The following is a 22216-nucleotide window of genomic DNA, read 5'->3' as shown; positions in this document are numbered from 1 at the left end:
AATGTCAACCACTATTTTGTTTTTCCGCCATTTTGAATTGTTTGCAAAATCTACATTAGCCTGGGGCTAAGTCTGGGGCTATTTGGCCCCTAATCACCAAATTTAGCTAGAAATAATTTCTGGAGTCTAAAACTCAATAGTTATCAAAAAATATATCTACAATATGTCTGCCACACATCAATCAATTTTCATGGGCATGGCCATGTTTTACTTAAACATATGTAACTCATGAATGCTATGTCTGATTCCTACTGATTTTGGTTTGTAAGTACAGCACATGATGTAGCAGCCAATAATGTAATAACTACCATTAATGTAATAACTGCCAATAACATAATAATTTTTCTGTTCTTAATGTAATAAAAGTCGATAACGTAATAACTTACCAATAATGTAATAAAATTTCTGAACCAATAACGTAATAACTTTTTGCACATAATGTAATAAGTTATTAGATTATTGACTGGTTATTACATTATTAGCTTTTAAAAGTTTAAAAGTTTAAAAACTTTTAAAAAATTAAAAGTTTTATTTATTATCAAGTGTCAGACTTCCATAACACTTAGGCCTACCCTTACTGTTGCTTCTTTCAAATAGCTGCTCAAAAACCAGGCCAATCCTGACCCCTGAATCTTTGTCCTAACTCTGAGAAAACACACACACACACACACATACTCTCTCTCTCTCTCTTTCTAGGAATTAATTGTTTGTGTAACTTGATGGTTAGACTTATCTCCAGCCCTGCCTTATACTCCTTTGCCATTTGAGTACCAAATTAAGTGGGAGCACACATGTTTGCAAACACAGACAATTACTCTTATGTTGTATAATATGAAATCTATACCTCTTTGAAGATGCTGTGTTCTCAAATAAAAAAGACCAACACTTCTTTCCATGAAAAATATAATCTTTAATCAAGTGTATTTAAATAACTTCTTCAACCAAACTGGCACTATTATGCCTTGTGCTCAACTTTCAACCTCTTAATGCAAAATTCTAAACTGTAAAATATAGTATATAACATGACCTACAAAGATAACTTTGGTAACACATCTTTCAGTTTTATCATAATAATAAAGGATGGTTTACCGTCCCTTTTTTTAAAGAAATAAACATTCTCTTGATACACATTACATTTACAGTATCTATACCAATTGGTCCCAGCATCATGTTTTGTCTCAGAAAACAATATGTTTCATTTTTTCAACAGAACTATTTTGTTAAACATTTTTTGCCCAAACTAATATAAAAGTAGTACTGATAATTCTTTTAACAACATGTATTTTGCACTCCAAATTAGGAAGTATCGATAAGAGTATTGATAAGTATTGGTATTGATAAGCAGTATCAATAGTGGTATTGGTATTGATAAAATCCTAACCATGCCCATCCCTAGTTGTAGAAACTAACTAACTCACTAACAGGTGCAGTTTTCTCATGACATGGCTTGCCATTGTGCCCCTTTCTCTCTTGTTTTAAGCACTTCTTTCATGGTGACTTGACTTGTGACTTGCTTGACCAGAGCAATGACTTGACTTGTCTTGCTTGACGTTTACTAGTGACTCGACTTGACTTGCTTGAGTCTAAACACAGTGACATGGGACTTGCTTGAGACTTGAAGGTTAAGACTTGAGACTTGCTTGTGACTTGCACAAGTGTGACTTACTCCCACCTCTGCCTCACTGTCAGGTGAAAAGAAGCAGTTGGTGACTCTACATGTATCAGAGGCGTGTGGTAGTCTACACCCTCCCCAGACCAACAGAGGATAGCGCATCGACCAGGACCGTGATACACACAGAGAATTGGTATAACGACTAAAATTGGAGAAAATGGAAAAAATAAAAAAGAATGAACTATAGATATCATTTGCTTCGGTTTTAGACTCTTTGTTGAGCTTGTCATGACTGTATTCAAATAGCCAGGGATGTCAATAGGGCAAGGATTCTGATTTGGTAATACATTTTCATGTAACCTTTCAGGAGTCAGGTTTGGTAGAGAGTGCTGAATAGCTATAAGAGTGTGGTTGAAACAGTTTGTTTGAAAAAGTTATTTAAATACATTTAATTAAAGATGACATTTTTCATGAAAAGAAATGGTGGTCTTTGTATTCGTGGTCAAAGCATCTTCAAAGAGGTATATAGATTTCATATTATATGACATAAGAGTAATTGTCTGTGTTTGCAAACATATGTGCTCACACTTCATTTGGTACTCAAATGGTTAAGGAGTAGAGGGCAGGGCTGGAGTCTAACCAAGCACCACAAACAAATAAATAGTCATAATTCCTAGAGAGAGAGTAGGTGTGTGTGTGTGTGCGTGTGTGGTCAGGTTTTTGAGCAGCTATTTGAAAGAGGAAACAAGGGTAAGTGTCAAGGAAGTGTGACACTTTATAGCCAATAAATAAAACTTAAAGCGATATAAGTATATTATTACATTATCGGCTCCTGTTATTACATTTTTTTATGATTTTTTAAAAACCCAGCTAATAATGTAATAACCAGCCAACATTATATGTAAAAAGTTATTACGTTATTGGTTCAGAAAATGTATTACATTATTGGTCAGTTATTACATTATCGACTTTTATTACATTAAGAACGGAAAAATTATTACGTTATTGGCAGTTATTGCATTTACGGTAGTTATTACATTATTGGCTGCTACACATGATTTTGAGGACCCATTCCAATTTTAGTATTACTATGCCTATAGGTGGCGTTATAAGAATAACATAAATTTAAATGTCAATTAAATAGTATTGGGGAAATCCTATTGTGGCAGGGCTCAGTTTGCGGGAGGAATTCAGGGCAATTAGAGGACCACGCCTACTGGTTAAGTAGGTACACACCTGGATGATATTGTGAATCAATCCAGGATTTAAAAGTGTGCTTCTTTCCACAGTAGGTGTCTGAGACATGGGGATCCAATACGACGGAAAGAGCATGAAGATGCATGAAGCTGAAAAGCGAAGCATATAATTTCATTTATTTTGTCTTTGTTGTTTTAGTTGTTATTGTTTGTTGTCCAGATCCTGTGAGGGTGAAAAAGGGTGGAAAAGGTTTTCCATTTGTGTTTACCGATTGCTCTCTCTCTCTCAAAATAAAATGCCAGAGAAATCCAGAATTTCCACATCTCCCTGTGTCCAGCTCTTCTGTCCCTTCTAGGGTAGCCATGGTGTGTGACACCTATAAATTATATCAATAGATCCTGTTCCTTTGAGAAAATCCTATAAATTATATCAGTAGATCCTGCTCCTTCTACGGAACAACCTTGCATCAAGAAGCAATGTCAGCCACCATTTTGTTTTCCCGCCATTTTTAATTGATTTCAAAGCCTACATTAATCACCAAATTAGGCTAGAAAGAATCTCTGGAGTCGGAATACAATAATCGTGAATAAATGTTGACTTTTCAAAAAAATATGGCCGCCACACGTCAATCAATTGTCATGGGTGTGGCCTGGTTTTACTTAAATAGATGTAACTCATGAATGCTATGTTCGATCTTCACGGAATTTGGTATGCAAGTACTGTCTGTGATCCTGAGGAACCAGGCAAGTTTTTACACATTTTCCAATGGCTTGCACTATAATCCCTTAGCGCACATACCAAATGGCCAATCCCTGCCCATTTAGGGGGTTCCTTATTTAAAGCTTTATAACTCCAGATGTGAACACCACAGAGACTTGAAAAATGGCTTAAATGAAGCAAGACATTTGTACCATTTACAATACTAACCTATATTAGTTGTGTGGTATTATGCACAGCTATTTTGCAAGGTACCCAGGCGTCACAAATGCATGTATATTTCACGAATGGATTAGACAATATATGACCACTCAGTCTCAAAAGGGGCATCTCTACACGTAAAACCAATCGTAAGGTTGTATATTTATTCAATATTTAGTCCCAGATATAGATTTTAGAATGACATGTTATCATTTTTGAAATCTTTGTCTTGTTTATTTCATTATCCAGCGAACAGCATTTTCACTGCTGTATTGGCATATTTTAGGGCTATTGTCAGGTTTAGCTATGACGGAATATGATTTTTGAGTGGTGAAAGAATATTTTTATGAATGCCCATATAGACGATATTGTCCATTATGTCATGGGTGGGGGGTGTAGTTGCAGATGAGACTGCAGGGAGGGGGTGCGTGTTAAATGAACGATCAGAGCCACAATGGTGGCACTGCGAAACTCAATATTCGGCATAGTTGTCGTGTATGGTCTACTAATGAAACTAAAACAAAGCCTTTTTATTTTTAACTCATACTTTGGCTGCAGAAGCACTGAATGTCTGAGTTAAGCAATCTTGGCACACCGGCGTGCTGACCACTAGGGGCTTTGCCTTGATAGGATAAAAACCAAATATGATTAAATGCTTATAACTCTTCAGCAGGTTGGTCAACCAGGCATCTCTGTAAAAGACCTCATCAGTGAACAACTTTTTTTCAAAAACAACATTGGCCACCATTTTGTTTTTCTGCCATTTTGAATTTTTGACAAAAATAATGTAACACCTGCCTCGCGGGAATCTGTACCAGTAGGGGTAAAGAATATTTTTTTTTAACCAGTATTTAACTTTAATTCTTCCCTGGATGGAAATGAGACAGCAACATCCATACTTCACTCTGGTTATGACTCATGTCTAGAGGCCTGGGCTAGCAATGTAGATGTTGAATTTGCTATGAGCTACCCTATAGCAGTAAGTTACCAGGTAGTTAACATTGGTGATATTAAAACACACAAGCCCCCATATAAATCACAAAACCCACAAATCAGATAATCCATAAGTATTGTTTTAGAAGAAATTGTTTTACTTCACATAGCCTTTGTAACTAATGAACAAAATACTTCCCTAATACATGTTTATCCCAATATAGTCGCAAAATAAAAAATGTACAGAAATGGCCATTAAAATAAAACCTGTAGGCACGCTTCTCTGTGGCTTTGGAGTGCCTGTTCTCCAGAGGTGGAAAATCCAGGTTCAGAAAGTAAAAGTCCTCCCCAGTGTTTTGTTCCAACCACCTGGATTCGCTAATTGGCACAATTCTTTAGCCAGGAGGTGGAACTAATTAGTGAAATTAGCTGGCTGAGTTCATGGGTCGAAGAAACACATGGCAGGACATTTACTCTCTGACCCCTGGACTTTCCACCACTGCTGTTCTCCAGAGAAGTGGCGAGGAAGAACTTGGAGATTCCAGCATTGGAGACAATCCTTTGAGAAACGCCTGATTCGATCTCCTGGTAGGTTCTCTCCAGGGTACGAGCACAGTCTGTCCTCAACATTGTAGACATTTGACTGCGTATTCGCCTGCCGTTAAGTCTCACCAACCTTCTCCGTCCTTCTCCCAACTCTCCGTGGCTCCAAGTCTCACCAAGAAGGACCTCTAATCTCTTTGTTTTCTCTTATAACCATTCCAACTCAGACATCGATTTACAACAATGTAACAAACTAAACTGCACAGCCAATCGCGTAAAAGGTCAGAACCAAAAAACATGCGTGATCACAACCAGTTAACCAGTAGGAATACAGTAAACAAGCATGCTCATTGGGTATCAAAAGTTAAATAAAAAAACACACTGGAGACAAATTGAACCAAATTTAACAAATCTAAAATTCTTCCATTCCGAGATTTTGTCAAAATCAGGTGGTTTGTGTCATTCATTACATCCTGGCAAATGATAGTTAAGACTGTGCAGTTTTGCAGTATTTGCCCAGTGCTGCTCTGACCTTCTTATTGGTCATTTATGGTTCCTTATTATTATTATTATTATTATTTACAACAATAATAATCATCAGAAAAATCATCATCATCATCATCATATCAATAATACAATACTATAACATAAAAGAACTGTGGAAAATTTAACAGACTGTCTTGCGGAAAGGTGCAAAGATGATTTATTTAATGTGTATTTCTTTATGCTTAGAGCCTTATCAAGGTTTGCTGACTGCTCCTCATATAGTCTTACTGTCAAATGTAAACTTCCATGTTCAATTAGTTCCCTTAGAGGAAGAACTACTATTGTTCCTCATCTCTTAGTAAAAAAACTAAGTTTTGTAAGTCTGTCTATGAGGTGTAAAACTTGCTGAACAAATTTGCTATTAAATTTGAAAATTTAAGAGGCAAATAAAGGGAAAGAATGAAAAGGGTTAGAGTAAGATGTGCAGCATCAGGTAGTTTCTTAAACAGCTGTTCCCAAATAAATAAATAAGTCACCATCCACCATGTTTCCCTTTACCCAAATAAAGAAAATAAGTCTGCAATGGTCTCAGCTTATATTAATAATCTGTTGTCAAAAAGTAACTAGCAGCTCAATGTATCTGCATTGCATGCGAAACAAAAACTTTTGTACACGATGTGAAGAGTTTGAGTGTCTTGGAGACTGATATTGTGTGCTTACGAGGGGTGTGTGGACTGTATGGGTGTGTTCAGTGCTAGAGGGTTCGATAGCGCGCGTCTGCGTTTGCAGCAACTGTTGTAGCCTGGTTGAATTTACCTTTAATTACACAATTGGGACTACCTCTGTATGTGTAACACAAGTGTAGGGAGACTGCACAGCGGTCAATCCATGTACAGATTATTTGACTCAATGTCTAATTTAATGTAGTTTAATGGACATTATGCAGCATGTCTAATGTGTGGTCATGGTAAAAAGACCAAACTTAAGTACGATATCCGTAAAAATTGCTTTTACATCCATTAGAATTGCATAAGTGGAATAATTTTTAATTTTTTTTTTTTAAATGTGGAACACCTATAAGAATCAAGATTATGCGGAAAATCACAGCTTACAGGACAGCTCTGCACTTTTACAGAAGGCACAGGGAAAATATGCACCTGCTCAGACAGCAACTTCCTCCCCTTCCTCTCAGTCTCATGTTCTCATTCTAACAGCTAACTGGCAAGTAGCTACGTCAAGTAACATTGCAAAGTCGACCCGCTTCTGCGATCAGATACAGTATTAATAGCGAGACTTGTGAAGTCAAAACCACCATAATTGCAGAAAGAACAGCAGGACATCTGAATGTTTTTGTAAGTGAAGAGAAAGGAATTAAACAGTTAATATTGACGGGTTGTTAGTAAGGACCAAGACCTTCATTTTTATTATGACCATCTGAACTGACCTGCAGTTACAATTTTGCTCGGAAAACACAGGTTGTGATTGCATTATGATTAGAACATTTGACCTCCATAATAATTATGGAAGAGCAAAAATGCCGAAATGAAAAGTCAAAGATATGAAGGGGAAGAAGGGAAGGTCAGGTGATATCACACCTAATTATCTTTTACTAATTGATAAGTATAAGCAGTAAAACTCCCACATTATTTTTATTTTGTTTTGTTTTAAAGCAAAAGAACATTGCTCAAATCTCACAGTGTGGAAAGACTTAAGAAAGGAAAGGATTCTTAAGAAAGGATTAAGTAGCTGCTGTATAACAAAATAAACCCACGCATTTTTTTTTCTTTGTAACAGCGGTTTACTCTGGACTAACAGACCATCTTTTCTCTATGTTAACAGGAACTAGGTGTTGTCTCTGCCAGCAGTGCTACTGCCAAAGAGAGCTGTGCCAGAACCCGTGTGAATTCATGACAGGTGCCCCCAAGAAGATTGCAGGGGTGATGTGTGGTGCAGAACTGAACCGGAGGCCATAACAAATTATTTTGTTATTCAGTTATATAACTGAAACTTTTAGATCTGTCCATGGATAAGAAGATGGAGAAGCAGACAAGATTCAGATTCAGATCTACATTATTATCCCACATGGGGAAATTAATTTGGTCCAGTGCTCCAGACTTAAAAACACTATAAAATCCACAGTAAAAACAATAAAAAATAAACAGGAAGACCGCAACATAATCATAAAACTCAAAAACAGTGAACGAACAAACAAGCAGTGGGGCGTAGACAGTGTCACCGCATGCGCAGGCACCAATTAGACAACCTGCAGCAATAAAAAAATAAAAACAGGTAACATGATGCACCTCTGGCCTGGTCAGCTGGTGTATGTTACGAATTACACCAAAAACCCTTTGAAATCTGTTGCTTATCTTCTTTTAAAATTCTGTTTTTGACTAATGTAATGTGGTCATAAATTTTGCAGTTTTATATTGACCGTGACAGACTGTGACAGTGACGACAACCATTAGAGCTGGGCACATGTTGACGCACTCATACTGTTTAAACAAGAGTGGTTACATATTAGAGCAGGAGTACAAACAGGAAAACTCATATTGCGAGCAAATAGCCTTTTCAGTTTAAATTAAGTCTGCAGTTCCAAATAAGCCGGCTCAAATTCAGCTGGCTCTGCTGCTGACGTGGGGGATTTCCATACTATCCTTTGCAGGAGGTCTGGGCTGGCTAGCCTCGAGTGTAGACCCCCTCCATGGCATTAACGGAATCCAAGACAGAGGTGGATTGCATAACGATAATCAAAGAGATGAACAGAGTTATCAACTCTGAAACATTATCACCAATTAACTAAGACATATATGAAGAAAAATTAAATATTTCTGATTACTGGATTTGTGTTCCACAGTCGCACAATTGCCATTTCACTATACTGGTGTTCCTATGTCACTTATATAACAGGAGGTTGTATATAAGAGGTTGTGAGAATTCATCAGACTTGGACTTGGGATATGTTCGGATGGTTGAAAAATGGCCTGGGAGGGATTGGCACTGTTCTTGTGCAGTGACTCTTGTTGATCTGTATCATACTGCTGCTGATGAGCTGTGTTTTAAGCCTTTTCACCCAGTGTGTAAGGCCACCCCAATAGCAGCAGGGAGGTGGGAGCCCTACATTATACAGGAATGGCCAGACGTGCCACAAGGGTTCCTGGCAGATGATGATATTGTCATCTAAACTATAGATCGCAGAAGACGGTTGACGACTGAGTGTGTTCTGACTCACTCCAATGAAGGGTAAGATCTACAAAGAGAGACAACCTTAGACAGGGGTGAGTAATGTGTTTAGGCAGGGGTGAGTAATAGATTATGTTTCAAAGCTTATTGCTTGAACAAAAAACAGGAGGGATTGACAGGAGGAGAGTGTTCTTTTTTATAACCAGAAGTACGCACCCCCGCTAAATTCTTAGGCCCTCCAGCAGAGCCTCTCAAGCTCAAGGGATCAAACTTCAAGGACAACAAGATGTTTGAATATTGCGTGTGTGTTTTAGTGTGAAAGCAATTAATAGATAAAAACAAAATAATCAATTTTTGATTTAAAGCTTGTTTGTGTATTGTTAAAGGCTAGGAGGTCATTGTGTGTTCATTAAGTATTTATGCTATGTGATTAGACCTAAAGATCAATTTACTTTGTTACATTTTACTATATGCTTATATATTAGCCATGTACCGATCAGATACAGCTATACGTCTCACAGATGAGTGGGAATGAAGTAGTAATCTCTTATGAGCAAAAAGGAGAGAAGAACATAATAACATTATGACATGTTAATGGACATGTTACTGACTGTGTTAATGGAAAGATAATGTAATAAATACAATAGATATAGACAATAGATACATCCAAACCAATTAATTCAAATGAAAATTTAAATGAACTACATTCCTATATGAAAATTATTTTAAAATAGCAGAGTTAACAGATCTTTTACATGGAACAAATCTGTCAACACAAGCTGTCAATGTTAATGTTTAGGGAGGGAACATTAATTAAACACAGAGTCACTATTCATCTTGACATATTAAAATTTATCTGTCAACCACCGCCTTTGATTTCCAAGGTTCCTTTGTCCCTCCTCAGAAAGTCGGGGTATAAAACTCAGAGTCTGAATGGAAACGTTACTCCATTGCACCAGTCCTGAGAACGTTCCAAGCCCCATAGGAGAATGGGGACACTCTTACGACTCCTGGCCTGGACGCTGCTGTCTGTTGGGCTGACAGGTCGGTACATCTTTTTGCAACTCTAAGATCTGCAGGAACTGCATTAACATTTGCTCCCGATTAATGCTTAAGATACAGCTCCACAATTATGAAAATAACCAAATTATTATTCCCTTGATGGGAAATGAAGTGTTTGCGGTGTTATGGAAGAACATTTTAGAACATCAGTACCTGCTAAATATAAATTCAGGTCATAATGTAGAATATATATCGAGAGTTAAAGGAGTACCATGGTGATTTTCACACTTTCTCGGTTTTATGTGCTATTTGCACAGGAGGCATTGAAGAAACACAATGAGCAAAGTATTAAATATGTCCGTTCTGTATTTTTGGAGAAAAATGCGTTTTAAATTCATCATCCTATTTTCAACTGGTTGAGAAAGTTGTCATTTTGCTGCGTCACAAATATAGTAACCACTCCCATTTCCACGCCCCGTAAAGAAATCTGACAGGACACACCGTCCTGCTGTTCAGACAATGCAAATATTTGACTAACGTTAGGTTCACTTAAATTAGAGTGCCTTTAGATTATTTCTGGTTATATTCATTTAGCTAGCTAGCTAACGTTAGCTAGCTAGGAGGTTTGCTTTCTTAAGGCAATGTTATCGATAACATTAGCTTGCTAGTTTGCTTTTATGAGGACGTTATAGTTGTGCTTTTATCTTAACTTGGCTAGCTAGATAGCAAAAATTATAATTGGATATAAGTCAACGTCCTTACCTTAGCTATCTATCGATACTTGATATACTACTAAGCTAGCTAGCTTGTGAAAATTCAGTCTCCCAAAGAGAGTGCGTATCATGGGGGTAGCTATGGTAACGGGGCACGGTCTGTCAATCATAGCTAACTGACAGTTCTCATTACCACGCCCAGACCGTTTGGGTGAATTTTTATAGTGGGAAATTTAGGCTTAGAAAAATACGTTTTAAAGTACATTGAAATGACTGAAGAATAAAAAAACTATGCACATTTGTTTTGTTGTTGCCTAAAGACAACTGGGAAGTGTCACGTTCAACCACCATGGTACTCCTTTAAATTCTCGTTCAAAATGTGTTTTAAAAACCTGCAAATCTCAAAGCATGCTAATTTCACTAATAAACATGTTTTTAATGTGACTTGAAAAACTGATAGAGAATATGTTATATAAAATATGATGAATACAATTCTTTCCACTGCTTCTCTCCACAGTTGGTTCAGATGATCAACAATGTGAGTTATGAATACAAAAAAAATGAATATTTCATAAAACAATAAGGCTTTGCATTATTGCCCAAGTTACTGTTTTGGCTGTGTTGTAGAAAGAAAAAACAGTGCAGCTAACTTCTTCCTCATTGTGTTGTAGCCTCTTCTCAGTCCGTGTATATGACTTCTTCCATCACTAAGTTATCAGTGATCTCAGGTAAGGTCTGGAAGTGTGTTCCCACAACTTACTGTCTGTTACTGACATTTACTACCTAAAGGAATGTTCTACTAAAAATCTGTGATGTCACGTTTATGATGATGATGATTTTCTCTGGCCCAAGGAGTGAGCCCTACTCACAATGGCCGAGTTTGCAGCACATGGGGAAACTACCACTTCAAGACTTTTGATGGGGATGTCATCCAAGTGCCCTCCACCTGTAACTTTGTTCTAAGCTCTCTGTGCAAGAGCACCTACGAAGACTTCAACATCCAGATGAGGAGGCAAGTGGTGGACGGCCTGCCCACCATCAGCAAGATCACCATGAAGCTGGACGGGACAGTGGTGGAGCTCACCAAGGACTCAGTCCTTGTCAACCATAACGAGTGAGAACTGGGAAATCTTAAACTTATAAATAAAGATGAGAACAGGCCATTCAGACCATCTCGGATTGTCTTTTATCTACAAACTAAAGAGAATCTAACATGGCATCATGGATGGGCTTCAACAACCCAAGAGTTTCCTCCTGGAAAGCTATTCCACATATTGCCAATATCTCAAAAAAAATTTTCCTGATATATGAGGTGTGGCTATTAAATAATGAAACTAATGCTGTAATTCAATTTTAATGAAGAAAACTTACATTTCAATTCCTTTCCCCTTCAATATATTCCCCTTCTGCAACTACACACCGCTGCATTCTGGTCTTCCACTGATCAAAGCAGTGCAGTAGGTCTTCTTCTGTTAGTTGTCTCAGAAGCTCCATCGTTTTCTTCTTCACTTCTGGAACAGACTCGAAACGGGTTACCTTGAGTGCAGACTTGATTTTAGGGAAAAGAAAAAAGTCACATGGTGCTAGATCAGGTGAATAGGGAGTGTGGTCAAGTACTGCGATGCGTTTCTCAGCTTAAAGCTGCTTCACTGAGAGCGCTGAGTGTGCTGGCGTGTCGTCCTGATGAAGGATGAAGCCATTTTCCCACAGCTGTGGCCTCTTTCTTCTGACCCTTTCTCGAAAGGTTTCTAGAACCTGTTCCTAATAGTGTTGGTTCACTGTTGCTCTAAAAGGGTCAGAAGAAATGGGAAAATGGCAACTAACGGAAGAAGACCAACTGCACTGCTTTGATCAGTGGAAGACCAGAATGCAGTGGTGTGTAGTTGCAGAAGGGGAATATATTGAAGGGGAAAGGAATTTAAATGTTTTCTTCATTAAAATTGAATTACAGCACTAGTCTCATTATTTAATAGCCACACCTCGTATGTGCAAAATTTACCTTAAAAAGGTACATGTAGCTACTATTGCCCCCTATGATCCACTCTGAGTATAAATCATTGAATGTCTTCATTCACTGTTTGAATGTGGATGAAAACGATCAATTTGGCAACAGTAATGTCTCACGTAGTATGTTACTATGAAAATAGGTACCACCCAGGTCCAGAATGGGGTAGCGAGAAACGCAGCCTGAAATCTGAGCTTAGTATTATTTGTTTTAATCTGGGTAGTACCCTAAACTAACTATGACTATGTTTACCTACACAAATATTCAGCTATTAACCCAAATATCAAGTATCGTGCTTATGACATGAGTCATGTAAAATAAGCATAATAAGCCAGCATCCCAGCTATGCCTAACCAGTATGTGTGATATGTGCCTCTTATACTAGTAAAATGCCAAAATTTTTATAAAAAAAGTATTTTCAAATGGTCGTTAATAAGACACATTACGTGGGCAGTGTGACAGGTTTGTTTGTTTTGTTTTTTAATTATTTGTGTTGCACCTTTAACCAACTTTCATATCTTTCAGTGTCAAGCTCCCATACAGCCAGTTTGGAGTTCTTATTGAGCCAACCCCCTCTCACATTAAGATTACATCCAAGCTGGGCCTGGTTGCCACATGGAACAGGGATGACTCCTTCTTGGTATGATGCTTGTGATGCCGTGTAAAAATACACTGAAACTGGGGGGTCTAAACATGCTTAATCAAATGTGTTATTCTGAGGCCTAGGTTTGCCAGAGGAACATGGTAGTTTGTTTATTCCCATACACAGCATGTCACAAACCTTAGAAAGTACACTGCACACACTTATCTATGAACACACCTATTAGGAGTGATTAGTTAGCTGGGCAGCTGCCATTCACAGCAGCTTGCTTCATCATATCTGTTATAACCTGATTTTAGCCAAATTTGATAAACCATCCTCATCATGTATTGTAACCATCATAACAGTCCTGTAGAGACAGGTGAATGGTATATTGGGTAGATATCTCATAGAGACAGGTGAATGGTATACTGGGTAGATGTCTCATAGAGACAGGTGAATGGTATATTGGGTAGATGTCCCATAGAGACAGGTGAATGGTATATTGGGTAGATGTCCCGCAGAGACAGGTGAATGGTATATTGGGTAGATGTCCCGTAGAGACAGGTGACTGGTATATTGGGTAGATGTCTCGTAGAGACAGGTGAATGGTATATTGGGTAGATGTCTCGTAGAGACAGGTGAATGGTATATTGGGTAGATGTCCCGCAGAGACAGGTGAATGGTATATTGGGTAGATGTCCTGTAGAGACAGGTGAATGGTATATTGGGTAGATGTCTCGTAGAGACAAGCAAAGGGCACATTGGGGAGAGACAGCATTCTATATATGCGCTGAGAGAGACAGGCCAGACAGCAGTGCTTCAGATTGTGTAGCTGATGTTGGACCACAAGATGATCTTCTTCTAAATGAGAAGGCAACAGCAGGATCTTGCAACCAACCAGGAGGGGGATTTATCCTAGCATATGGTTGGCATGGAGATACGAAATGTAGATATCGCTCTGCTTGTCTCAACCAAGACAATCAGCGTCCTGTTCTTCAGAGAGGGTTAGATCAAATTCAGTCTCTAAGCCTGGCATCTTCAAGCCAACCGGAAACGTAAAGCACAGACCCGTTAATCCTACATATATGAGAAGCACAAGAAGATCAGTGTGTGCAGTGTCCTTTATAAGGCATGTAGTACATGCTGTGAATGCATATTGGCATGCTTTCCTGTGCGCAGTCATACTCGAGTGTATTAGCATGTCTTACTAATCTAACTTCACTGAAGCAGTAATGTTTCTCTTTTATAATTCCCACTGGCTGTTTTCCACCAATAGAGAGCAGGATCTTGAAACCACAATGGATTGTTCCTTGTGTACTGTATGTACATTATGTTAAGTATAAACAAACAATCCATTTTAGGAAAGACAAACCTTGACAATTGATTTGCTAAACACATGCCTGCCCAGGGATATTTGTGAATGTGTGCATGATTTTGTCACTGTCCTGTTGGCAAACTAATGCAATTTCTGTGGTTAAGCATGCCGCTGGCTGAAATGGCCATTGTTTGATCACATTTGCAAATTAAAATGAGTCTATATCATCAAATATCAAAAGTACACAGTAAAATAAATAGAAAATGTAAGGTTTCATTTTTATAAACTTTTAAATATTTGTATATAATATGAAAATGATATAATCATAATTTTTTAAAGCACCAAAATAAAAAAAAATGTAATAATGTAATATACAATGAGAAAAATGTGGTCATGGTTTTGTATATAATGCTTGTGTTCCAAGGAATATTTTCTGTTTCCTAAGATAAATAATACAACTCAGTCTTTCAAATCTCTCATGTTGTTCTAGATGGAAATGGACAACAAATTCAGAAACCAGACGTGTGGGCTCTGCGGTGACTTTAACGGGGTGCAGACCTACGATGAGTTCTATAAAGATGGTAAATTTTTGCTGAACCTCTGTGAAATTCACCAATGCTTGCAGCTAAAAAAAACTGTGAAGAGAGACAGAACTAACATTTTATTCTATGTATATCTGGGTGTAATTTTTAAAATATATATTCAGAGCTTAACCTCCAAACTTCTCATGACTTACAGGTGCAAAATTATCTGCTATTAACTTTGCTAACATCTGGAGGATGGACAGCCCCACAGAAAAATGTGAAGCACCTGCACCGTTGCCTGAAAAGAGCTGCAAAACTGTGGCGCTGGTAAGCATCTGCACCTGGTGCAGTACAAGAGTATGATAGATTTTCAGTTTTTTACATCCATTCATTTCACAAAACAGCATCTCCCAGTGATAAGGACATTTGATCACTCATTCGGTGTTTTGATTGGTCCTGGGGTGTAACAGAATGGGCAGCATTTCAGATACATGCATTTGAATGATGTACTTGCATTTATGTATTTGTGGGTTTGCCCACCTCCTTTTTTGTATGATTTTATGTCTTTGCAAAGCAGCATATGTTTCTGGCATTTTGGTTGCAACAACTCTTTTTGGAAAGGGGAGAGATTAATATTTGTTTAACACAACAATTCTATTGTACTGCACCTATTGTACTTGTCCCTGGGCGGTTATCCTTGCAGCAAGAGGCTTGCGCGAAGCTAATGTCCCAAGAGGCCTTCAGCAGTTGCCAGGACCTGGTGGCCAGCGATTACCTAATGAAAGCCTGCGTTTCTGACATGTGCAACTGCAAAAAGAGCAGCAGCTCTTTTTGCCTGTGTAACACCATCTCGGAGTACTCGCGACAGTGCGTACACGCTGGTGGACAGCCACAGCAGTGGAGGACCCAGCAATTCTGCAGTACGTGGCTCTCCACTTTCCTCCAACGCGCACACAACAATCCAAGTGACATTATATCTTCCTCAAAAACACTGATGAAAATGTTTCATCTATTACATCTAATACATCAAGTATTTAATATGAAAAAAAAATATGTTATAAGATAAACCTAGCCAACATCAGTGTGAAAAAATAAAACTGAATTAATATTTAGTAGCATATTTTTTATAGACCATATCATTTCATAGTGAATTCCACAGATGTATAAAACAACATACATTTCATGCAAGAAACATCTTTTGTAAATACGCTGGGGTCTTATTTTCAGAGTATATGTACATTGACTGTGTAAACATACTGCGAAAGAGGTTGATGATACCTTTTGATTTCAATCTTGTCATGGCTGACTGGCTTCACTGTGGCACACAGGCAAATCCTGTCCCTTTAACATGGAGTACCAGGAGTGTGGAACCCCGTGCATCGACACTTGCTCTAACCCACAGAGAAGCCAGATGTGTGACCAGCACTGTACTGACGGCTGCTTCTGCCCACCTGGTAAATGCTCCCATGTTCAGTAGTCTCTATCGCTCCAGAGTCTGGAATGGGCAATTTGCTTGAGAATGGTTTCTACTAGAAGTCATGCTACCTGTTTGCTTCTAACAAGCTTTAGCCAGTATCAAGTTATTTGCTGATGGACCATGATTTATTATAAGTAGTACCTGACCTCTGCTACATATTAACAGCTCCATCTGACTGGAATAATCTTCCTCTTTACCTCTTTCCGCTGCTATAGGTCATCTTAATTTTCTCATCTTAAAACAACCTGTTTTTGCTTTTAATTTGTGCATACTTACAATCTTCAGTTTATTTGTGTTACAAATAAACTGAAGACTAACTGCTTCAATTGCTCTTTGTGCTGATGTAATTGATGTAATTGATTTATTATCCAGGTTATTGTAGCCAATTTGTCTTGTACAACAGCTGAGGGTTGGGGGTGTGGTTGTGGGTGGGAGAGGGTAAGCGAGCTTTCTGTATCTGTGTATTTGCAGTGTGTGTTTGTTATGTAATGTTGTTTTTGTTTGTATGTGTTTTATAATTTTGTATTTGTGTCTATAGGACCCCCTTGAAAATGAGATGCTACATCTCAAGGGGCTATCCTTTCAATAAATTCAAATTAGCAAAACTCAACCCATGAGTTGGGTGGGTTTTACCTCACATCAAACTGTTAGCATGGTGAGGCTTACCATACCGATAGGTTTATGAGGGTGATAGATGAGGTTCAATTTTGAGTCATCTGCAGTGTAATTACCAACAGCGTCTTCTGCTATTTTTAGTGCCTCTTGCTTGCAAAGTGATTTTATAAGGAGATCACAAAACATTTTAAAGAAACTGATGATTATCTCTCATGGGTTTTACTTTACAGAAAGAAACACCATTGCACTTGAAAAAGGCATTCAGCTGAATGCACTAAATGACAAAAAAGACATTTTTGAAAATATCTGTGCCATAATCACATTGGGCCTCATTCACAAAACTTTTCTTCAATTATTTCTCCAATATGAGATTCATGACACATCTGCATAACTTTGTTTGTGTGCATATCCCAGGTGTATGAGATGATGAATGCCGAATGTTCATAAATTTAATGCGTAATCTTGTCCATGTGATTTGCATAAGGAAACAGCCGTGAAAAAATACAGATAAGAAAAAAAAATTATGAATGGCGAAATGTACTTGGAAACGTTCATACACACAATTTAAGATCAAATGTGATCGTATACATGTTTTGTGAACGAGCCCCATTATGTCCATTCAGAGGTGCAGAAAAATTTAAGTGCTCTTCTGTAGCTGCAGGTATAATTAGGTTTGTCATTTCAGAGTTGGATCACAATGCTAAATGTTAAAAATATGTATTTTTCAGGGACAATTTTTGATGACATCAAGCAGACTGGCTGTATCAAAGTAGAACAGTGCTCTTGTACCTATAATGGAAGAACATACAGTCCAGGAGAATCTTACAGAAGCGGATGCTCGAAATGGTGAGTGAAATGATCTGTGAAATGTCAAAATCAACCGCAGTGTTACTGTAAGTTATGTGTATCCACTCTTTCTGGCATCATTTTAGTTTTTCCCAATATTCATTTTCAATCACTTGCATTATACTTTCCCATCAACCTCATCGGTGTTTTGTCAGATCCTATGGAAAAATCCCAGCACAAAAGATCCTGATTCAACTAATGTAGATCTTGATTAAAGACAATGGTTATTATTATTTTTGCATACCTTATTTTAAATAGTACCACTGATTTAATTTTTTTTTTTGAGTGTCCAGGCCAAGAGGCAACCTACAATAAATAAGTATATACACAGAACACAAAATACAATAAAGAAAATATCAGGCTTAAGAACATGCCATTTGGTTATAAGAACCACAAAAAAACCTTCTGTTACAGTGTTTTGAACCTAAACTTTGAAATACAAAAACTATCAGTTTTGGATACTAGCAGAACCAGTTGTCATAGTACAAGGCCAGAACAAAAGCTAGCATCCACAGTTTTACTCAGGTAGGCATTGTGAAGCATTGTGACCATGTGATAATTAACTAAAATACAAGCTGTTTTGTCCAGTACATGTTCTGGGGGTGAGTGGAGCTGTGAGGAACTGGAATGCCCTGGAACCTGTTTTGTAGAGGGTGGGTCACATATCACCACTTTCGACGGAAAAGCCTACAGCATTAATGGGCAGTGCTCCTTCGTCCTGGCCAAGGTTAGTGCCCATAGAGTCTGTGATTCTGACACCATTATATTTTACATGTCAAACGCATGGTTAGGGTCAAGTTCCATAAACAGCACACACTCTGCAGGTCATACACTCTGAAGCTGCAGTGAGGTGTATTGTTTCCAGGCTGAATGCTGAAACTTTGTTATTAAAATGTTACTGTGACATTGTGACCTGCATCCTACTTTCTATAGACGACAGACAGACAGACGGAGAGAGAGAGAGAGAGAGAGAGAGAGAGAGAGACATAAGAAAAGAAGAAAGGCCTCTGTTGCTTTTTGTCCTGGGAGCTAATGAGCATTAAGTTTCTGCAAATAAAGTCTGCATAGAATAAATATTTATGCCTCTGAAAATCCATTGTGCAAATATGCACAATTAGAAACAACAGCAGCAATTATTATAATATTAGCTTTGGCTGGGAGTGGCTATAAAACAACAGCCACAACCAGCAGGTATGTGCAGTCCAAGCCTGGTGAATGTTCAAAATACACATTCAGTGAACCTTTATTTTTATATAGTGCCACGTACAAACAGGTTAACATTCAGCCCTTCAAAACAGACAGTTTTGGAAGGGAATGAAATAACAGAAAAATGTGCAATTGAGGCAATCTGTTTTTAAAAAAAAAACTGGAATGGATTAATTCTCTTCTGAAAAAATATGGGTTTGTGAAACGTCAGTTTTGGGAGAGAGTGCATAGCTTCTGACGAAGGGTAAGGAAAAACGTTCCATTTCCTGTAAAGCAACATGTGTCAGTGTTCACTGTCACCCTTTTCCCTTAGCAATGTGAAGGGACGGATTTCACAGTACTGGCAGACTTACAAAAATGTGGCCTAAGCGACACAGAGACCTGTCTGAAGGCTGTGATCATCCGAGTCCCAGATACTGTAAGTAATTCCTTCCTCTGCATCCTTTCAGGCGTCATTTAAGTAAAGCCTGAAATTCATGAAACACCTCTTTCACCTTAGGGTGTCTCAGTCTTCTTTTGTCACATCTGGCTTAAATATGAAAATATTTGAACTACATGAACCATTTCAAGACCAGTAAAATTCCAGCAGATGTGGTGTAAATATGGTTCAGCAATACCATATTGGCTGCTGATTGATTAGCGACAATTAGCATATTAGAGTAAATGCAACAATATACCCTGGGTTGGCATCCAGTGGGGACTACTGGCCACCATATCCACCAATGGTGGACCAACCAGGACATATTTTTAAGGCAGCTGTTGTAGAATGTTAAATGTCTCCCTACTCACTTCCTCTCCATCCCACAGATCATCTCCATCCAGTCAAACGGAGCTGTCTCTGTAAATAGTTTAGCTGCTCCACTGCCACTTTCTACAGGTAGGCTGTTGCAGCATTTCTGCTATATCTCTGCTAGTAATGAACAGAAATGAAAGTATTCTAACAGAATCATATTTACATTGCAGATAAGGTCACCATCTTCAACCCATCCACATTCTACGTCATTGCCGAAACCATTTACGGGCTCCAGCTGACGATCCAGCTGGTTCCAGTCATGCAGGTCTACATCACCTTAGACCCCTCATACAAGGGGACAACCTGTGGTACGTGTTCGCATTTTCAACCTGTACATCATCCTACCATAAGCCCAGGGATACAGAGAATAAGGACATGATCCAGAGCTTTACCACAATAACTTTATTTTAGTTAATATGTTTAATGTGATTTACTCCTGATGATATTTTCAAAAATCAGTTAAAAAAAAAAAATCAATCAATACCATGTTATTGTAAAAATGGCAATTACTGGAAATATTGGGAAACTATTATAAGGTGCTGCCTGGTTATTTCTTGAAAATTTCACATGCATTGAGCACAACTGCTCAGGAACTTTCTGGAAAAGGTGATATTTGTTTCCTGCATGCTGGTTCTAACAAATCTGAGTTAAAGGTTAGTGGATGCATTGGCTGAACTGCCACCTCCACTTGTAGCCCACTTGTAGATGATTTGTCAGAATTTGATTTGCCAGTACCATGTGCCTTCTTCCCTCAGGTCTGTGTGGAAACTTTAACAATATCCAATCAGATGACTTCAAATCCACGAGTGGACTGGTGGAAGGCACCGCAGCAGCATTCGCCAACACCTGGAAGGCTAGGGCCAGCTGCCCCGATGTTAAGGGCAGCTTTGAGAACCCCTGCGGTCTTAGCGTGGAGAACGGTAACTATGGCATCAAGCAAACTTCAGCTGTGACTCCCCATGACAATATTTACTGTAACTTCCTATGACAACATGCACACTAGAACTCCCTAACTGACAACATGTACACTACAACTGTGACATTCTGACCATGACAGCATGAACACTACAGCTCTTCCTGCAGCCTACTTCTGTCCTTCATTCTCATATTTGTCACTATAGGGAAGTATGTGTTTACTGTGTATATGACATGGTATTTTAAAGTATTATGATGATATTCTACCAAAGACAGGAAACATAGTTCCATGTGTTCATGTATTTGTGTCTCACCTTTCCACAGAGCAATATGCCCAGTACTGGTGCTCCTTCCTGACAGACCCAAAAGGACCATTTTCCCAGTGCCATTCTGAGATAAGCCCAGACAGTTACAAAGCAGTAAGTCATTACACACATAATTATTTAGATGTCGTCATTTTTGAAGAGGTCATGATCATTATCCTAGTCGCTGAATTTCCGTCCAACGTAGCAAATTTGTCCGAGAGCTCTTTTTGATGGCGGACTCCCTCTTGTCCTCAGCAATGCATGCATGACAGCTGCAACTGCGAGAAGAGCGAAGACTGCATGTGTGCTGCACTCTCTTCCTACGTCTACGCCTGTGCCGTCAAAGGCATCATACTCAAAGGATGGAGAGAAACTGCCTGCAGTAGGTCAAACTTCATCAGACAAAGAGAAGCAGGACAGATCAGGCTAAGCGATACTAAAATGGGGTTTTCTGTCTTTTCCTTTTCTCAGAGAAATACACCAGCTGCCCAAGCTCAATGGTGTTTCAGGACAGCATGACCAGCTGCAAGCGCACCTGCCGCTCTCTCAGTGAGCCTGACTACACCTGCCAGGTAGACTTCTTACCTGTGGACGGCTGCGGTTGTGAAGAGGGAACCTACATGAACCAAGAAAACCAATGTGTCCCTGCCACAAGCTGTCCCTGTTACCACAAGGGGGTGGAGGTTGAAGCAGGAAAGACAATCACCAAGAACGGGGCTACATGGTAAGGCCTTTGCTGTGTGTTAGTGACAGTAGGGTTTCTGTGTCTGTGTTAGGGACAGTAGAGTGTCTCTATGCATGTTAGTGACAGTAGAGTCTCTGTTTGTTCCTGATAGACCTTAAATACCGACTGTATTGTATAATACTAATCTTGGTTGTCCATTAGGCATGATGGGAATTTTATTTAAGCTCCTGGCTTACAATATAAAAAAACAACAATTCCACACAGGCAACAATAAGCACATAAATACAATACGTGTTCTGTTTTTCCCAAAGTATAAGACATGCTTGTAAGTGTCACAGTGTTGATTTTGGGAGAAAAGAA

At 38.6% G+C, this 22216-nt stretch overlaps 1 protein-coding gene across 3 annotated transcripts in view; it reads left to right on the top strand.

Annotated features, from left to right (window-relative positions):
- LOC135241752 (mucin-5AC-like) overlaps positions 1 to 21914 on the top strand; it is a 32324-nt gene extending 10410 nt beyond the window's left edge. The window contains exons 1-18 of one of the 3 annotated variants that reach the window (XM_064312406.1): positions 9828 to 9916; positions 11105 to 11125; positions 11259 to 11315; positions 11440 to 11701; positions 13118 to 13232; positions 14981 to 15071; positions 15229 to 15341; positions 15718 to 15929; positions 16341 to 16468; positions 17835 to 17952; positions 18541 to 18679; positions 19472 to 19576; positions 19966 to 20035; positions 20122 to 20259; positions 20707 to 20871; positions 21191 to 21285; positions 21427 to 21553; positions 21643 to 21914. In XM_064312406.1, coding sequence (XP_064168476.1) covers positions 9862 to 9916; positions 11105 to 11125; positions 11259 to 11315; positions 11440 to 11701; positions 13118 to 13232; positions 14981 to 15071; positions 15229 to 15341; positions 15718 to 15929; positions 16341 to 16468; positions 17835 to 17952; positions 18541 to 18679; positions 19472 to 19576; positions 19966 to 20035; positions 20122 to 20259; positions 20707 to 20871; positions 21191 to 21285; positions 21427 to 21553; positions 21643 to 21899 — 2268 coding nt within the window. In that variant the 5' untranslated portion in view covers positions 9828 to 9861 and the 3' untranslated portion in view covers positions 21900 to 21914. Of the gene's footprint in view, positions 1 to 9827; positions 9917 to 11104; positions 11126 to 11258; positions 11316 to 11439; positions 11702 to 13117; positions 13233 to 14980; positions 15072 to 15228; positions 15342 to 15717; positions 15935 to 16340; positions 16469 to 17834; positions 17953 to 18540; positions 18680 to 19471; positions 19577 to 19965; positions 20036 to 20121; positions 20260 to 20706; positions 20872 to 21190; positions 21286 to 21426; positions 21554 to 21642 lie in introns of those variants that run through there. The other 2 variants (XM_064312404.1, XM_064312405.1) reach the window with 2 other exon arrangements.
- The last annotated feature ends 302 nt before the right edge of the window (positions 21915 to 22216 follow it).

This window comes from Anguilla rostrata, chromosome 16, assembly GCF_018555375.3.
Source record: "Anguilla rostrata isolate EN2019 chromosome 16, ASM1855537v3, whole genome shotgun sequence".
Classification (NCBI taxonomy): Eukaryota; Metazoa; Chordata; class Actinopteri; order Anguilliformes; family Anguillidae; genus Anguilla; species Anguilla rostrata.
Note: the sequence above shows the minus strand (reverse complement) of the source record. Positions and strands in the feature narration are given on the sequence as shown.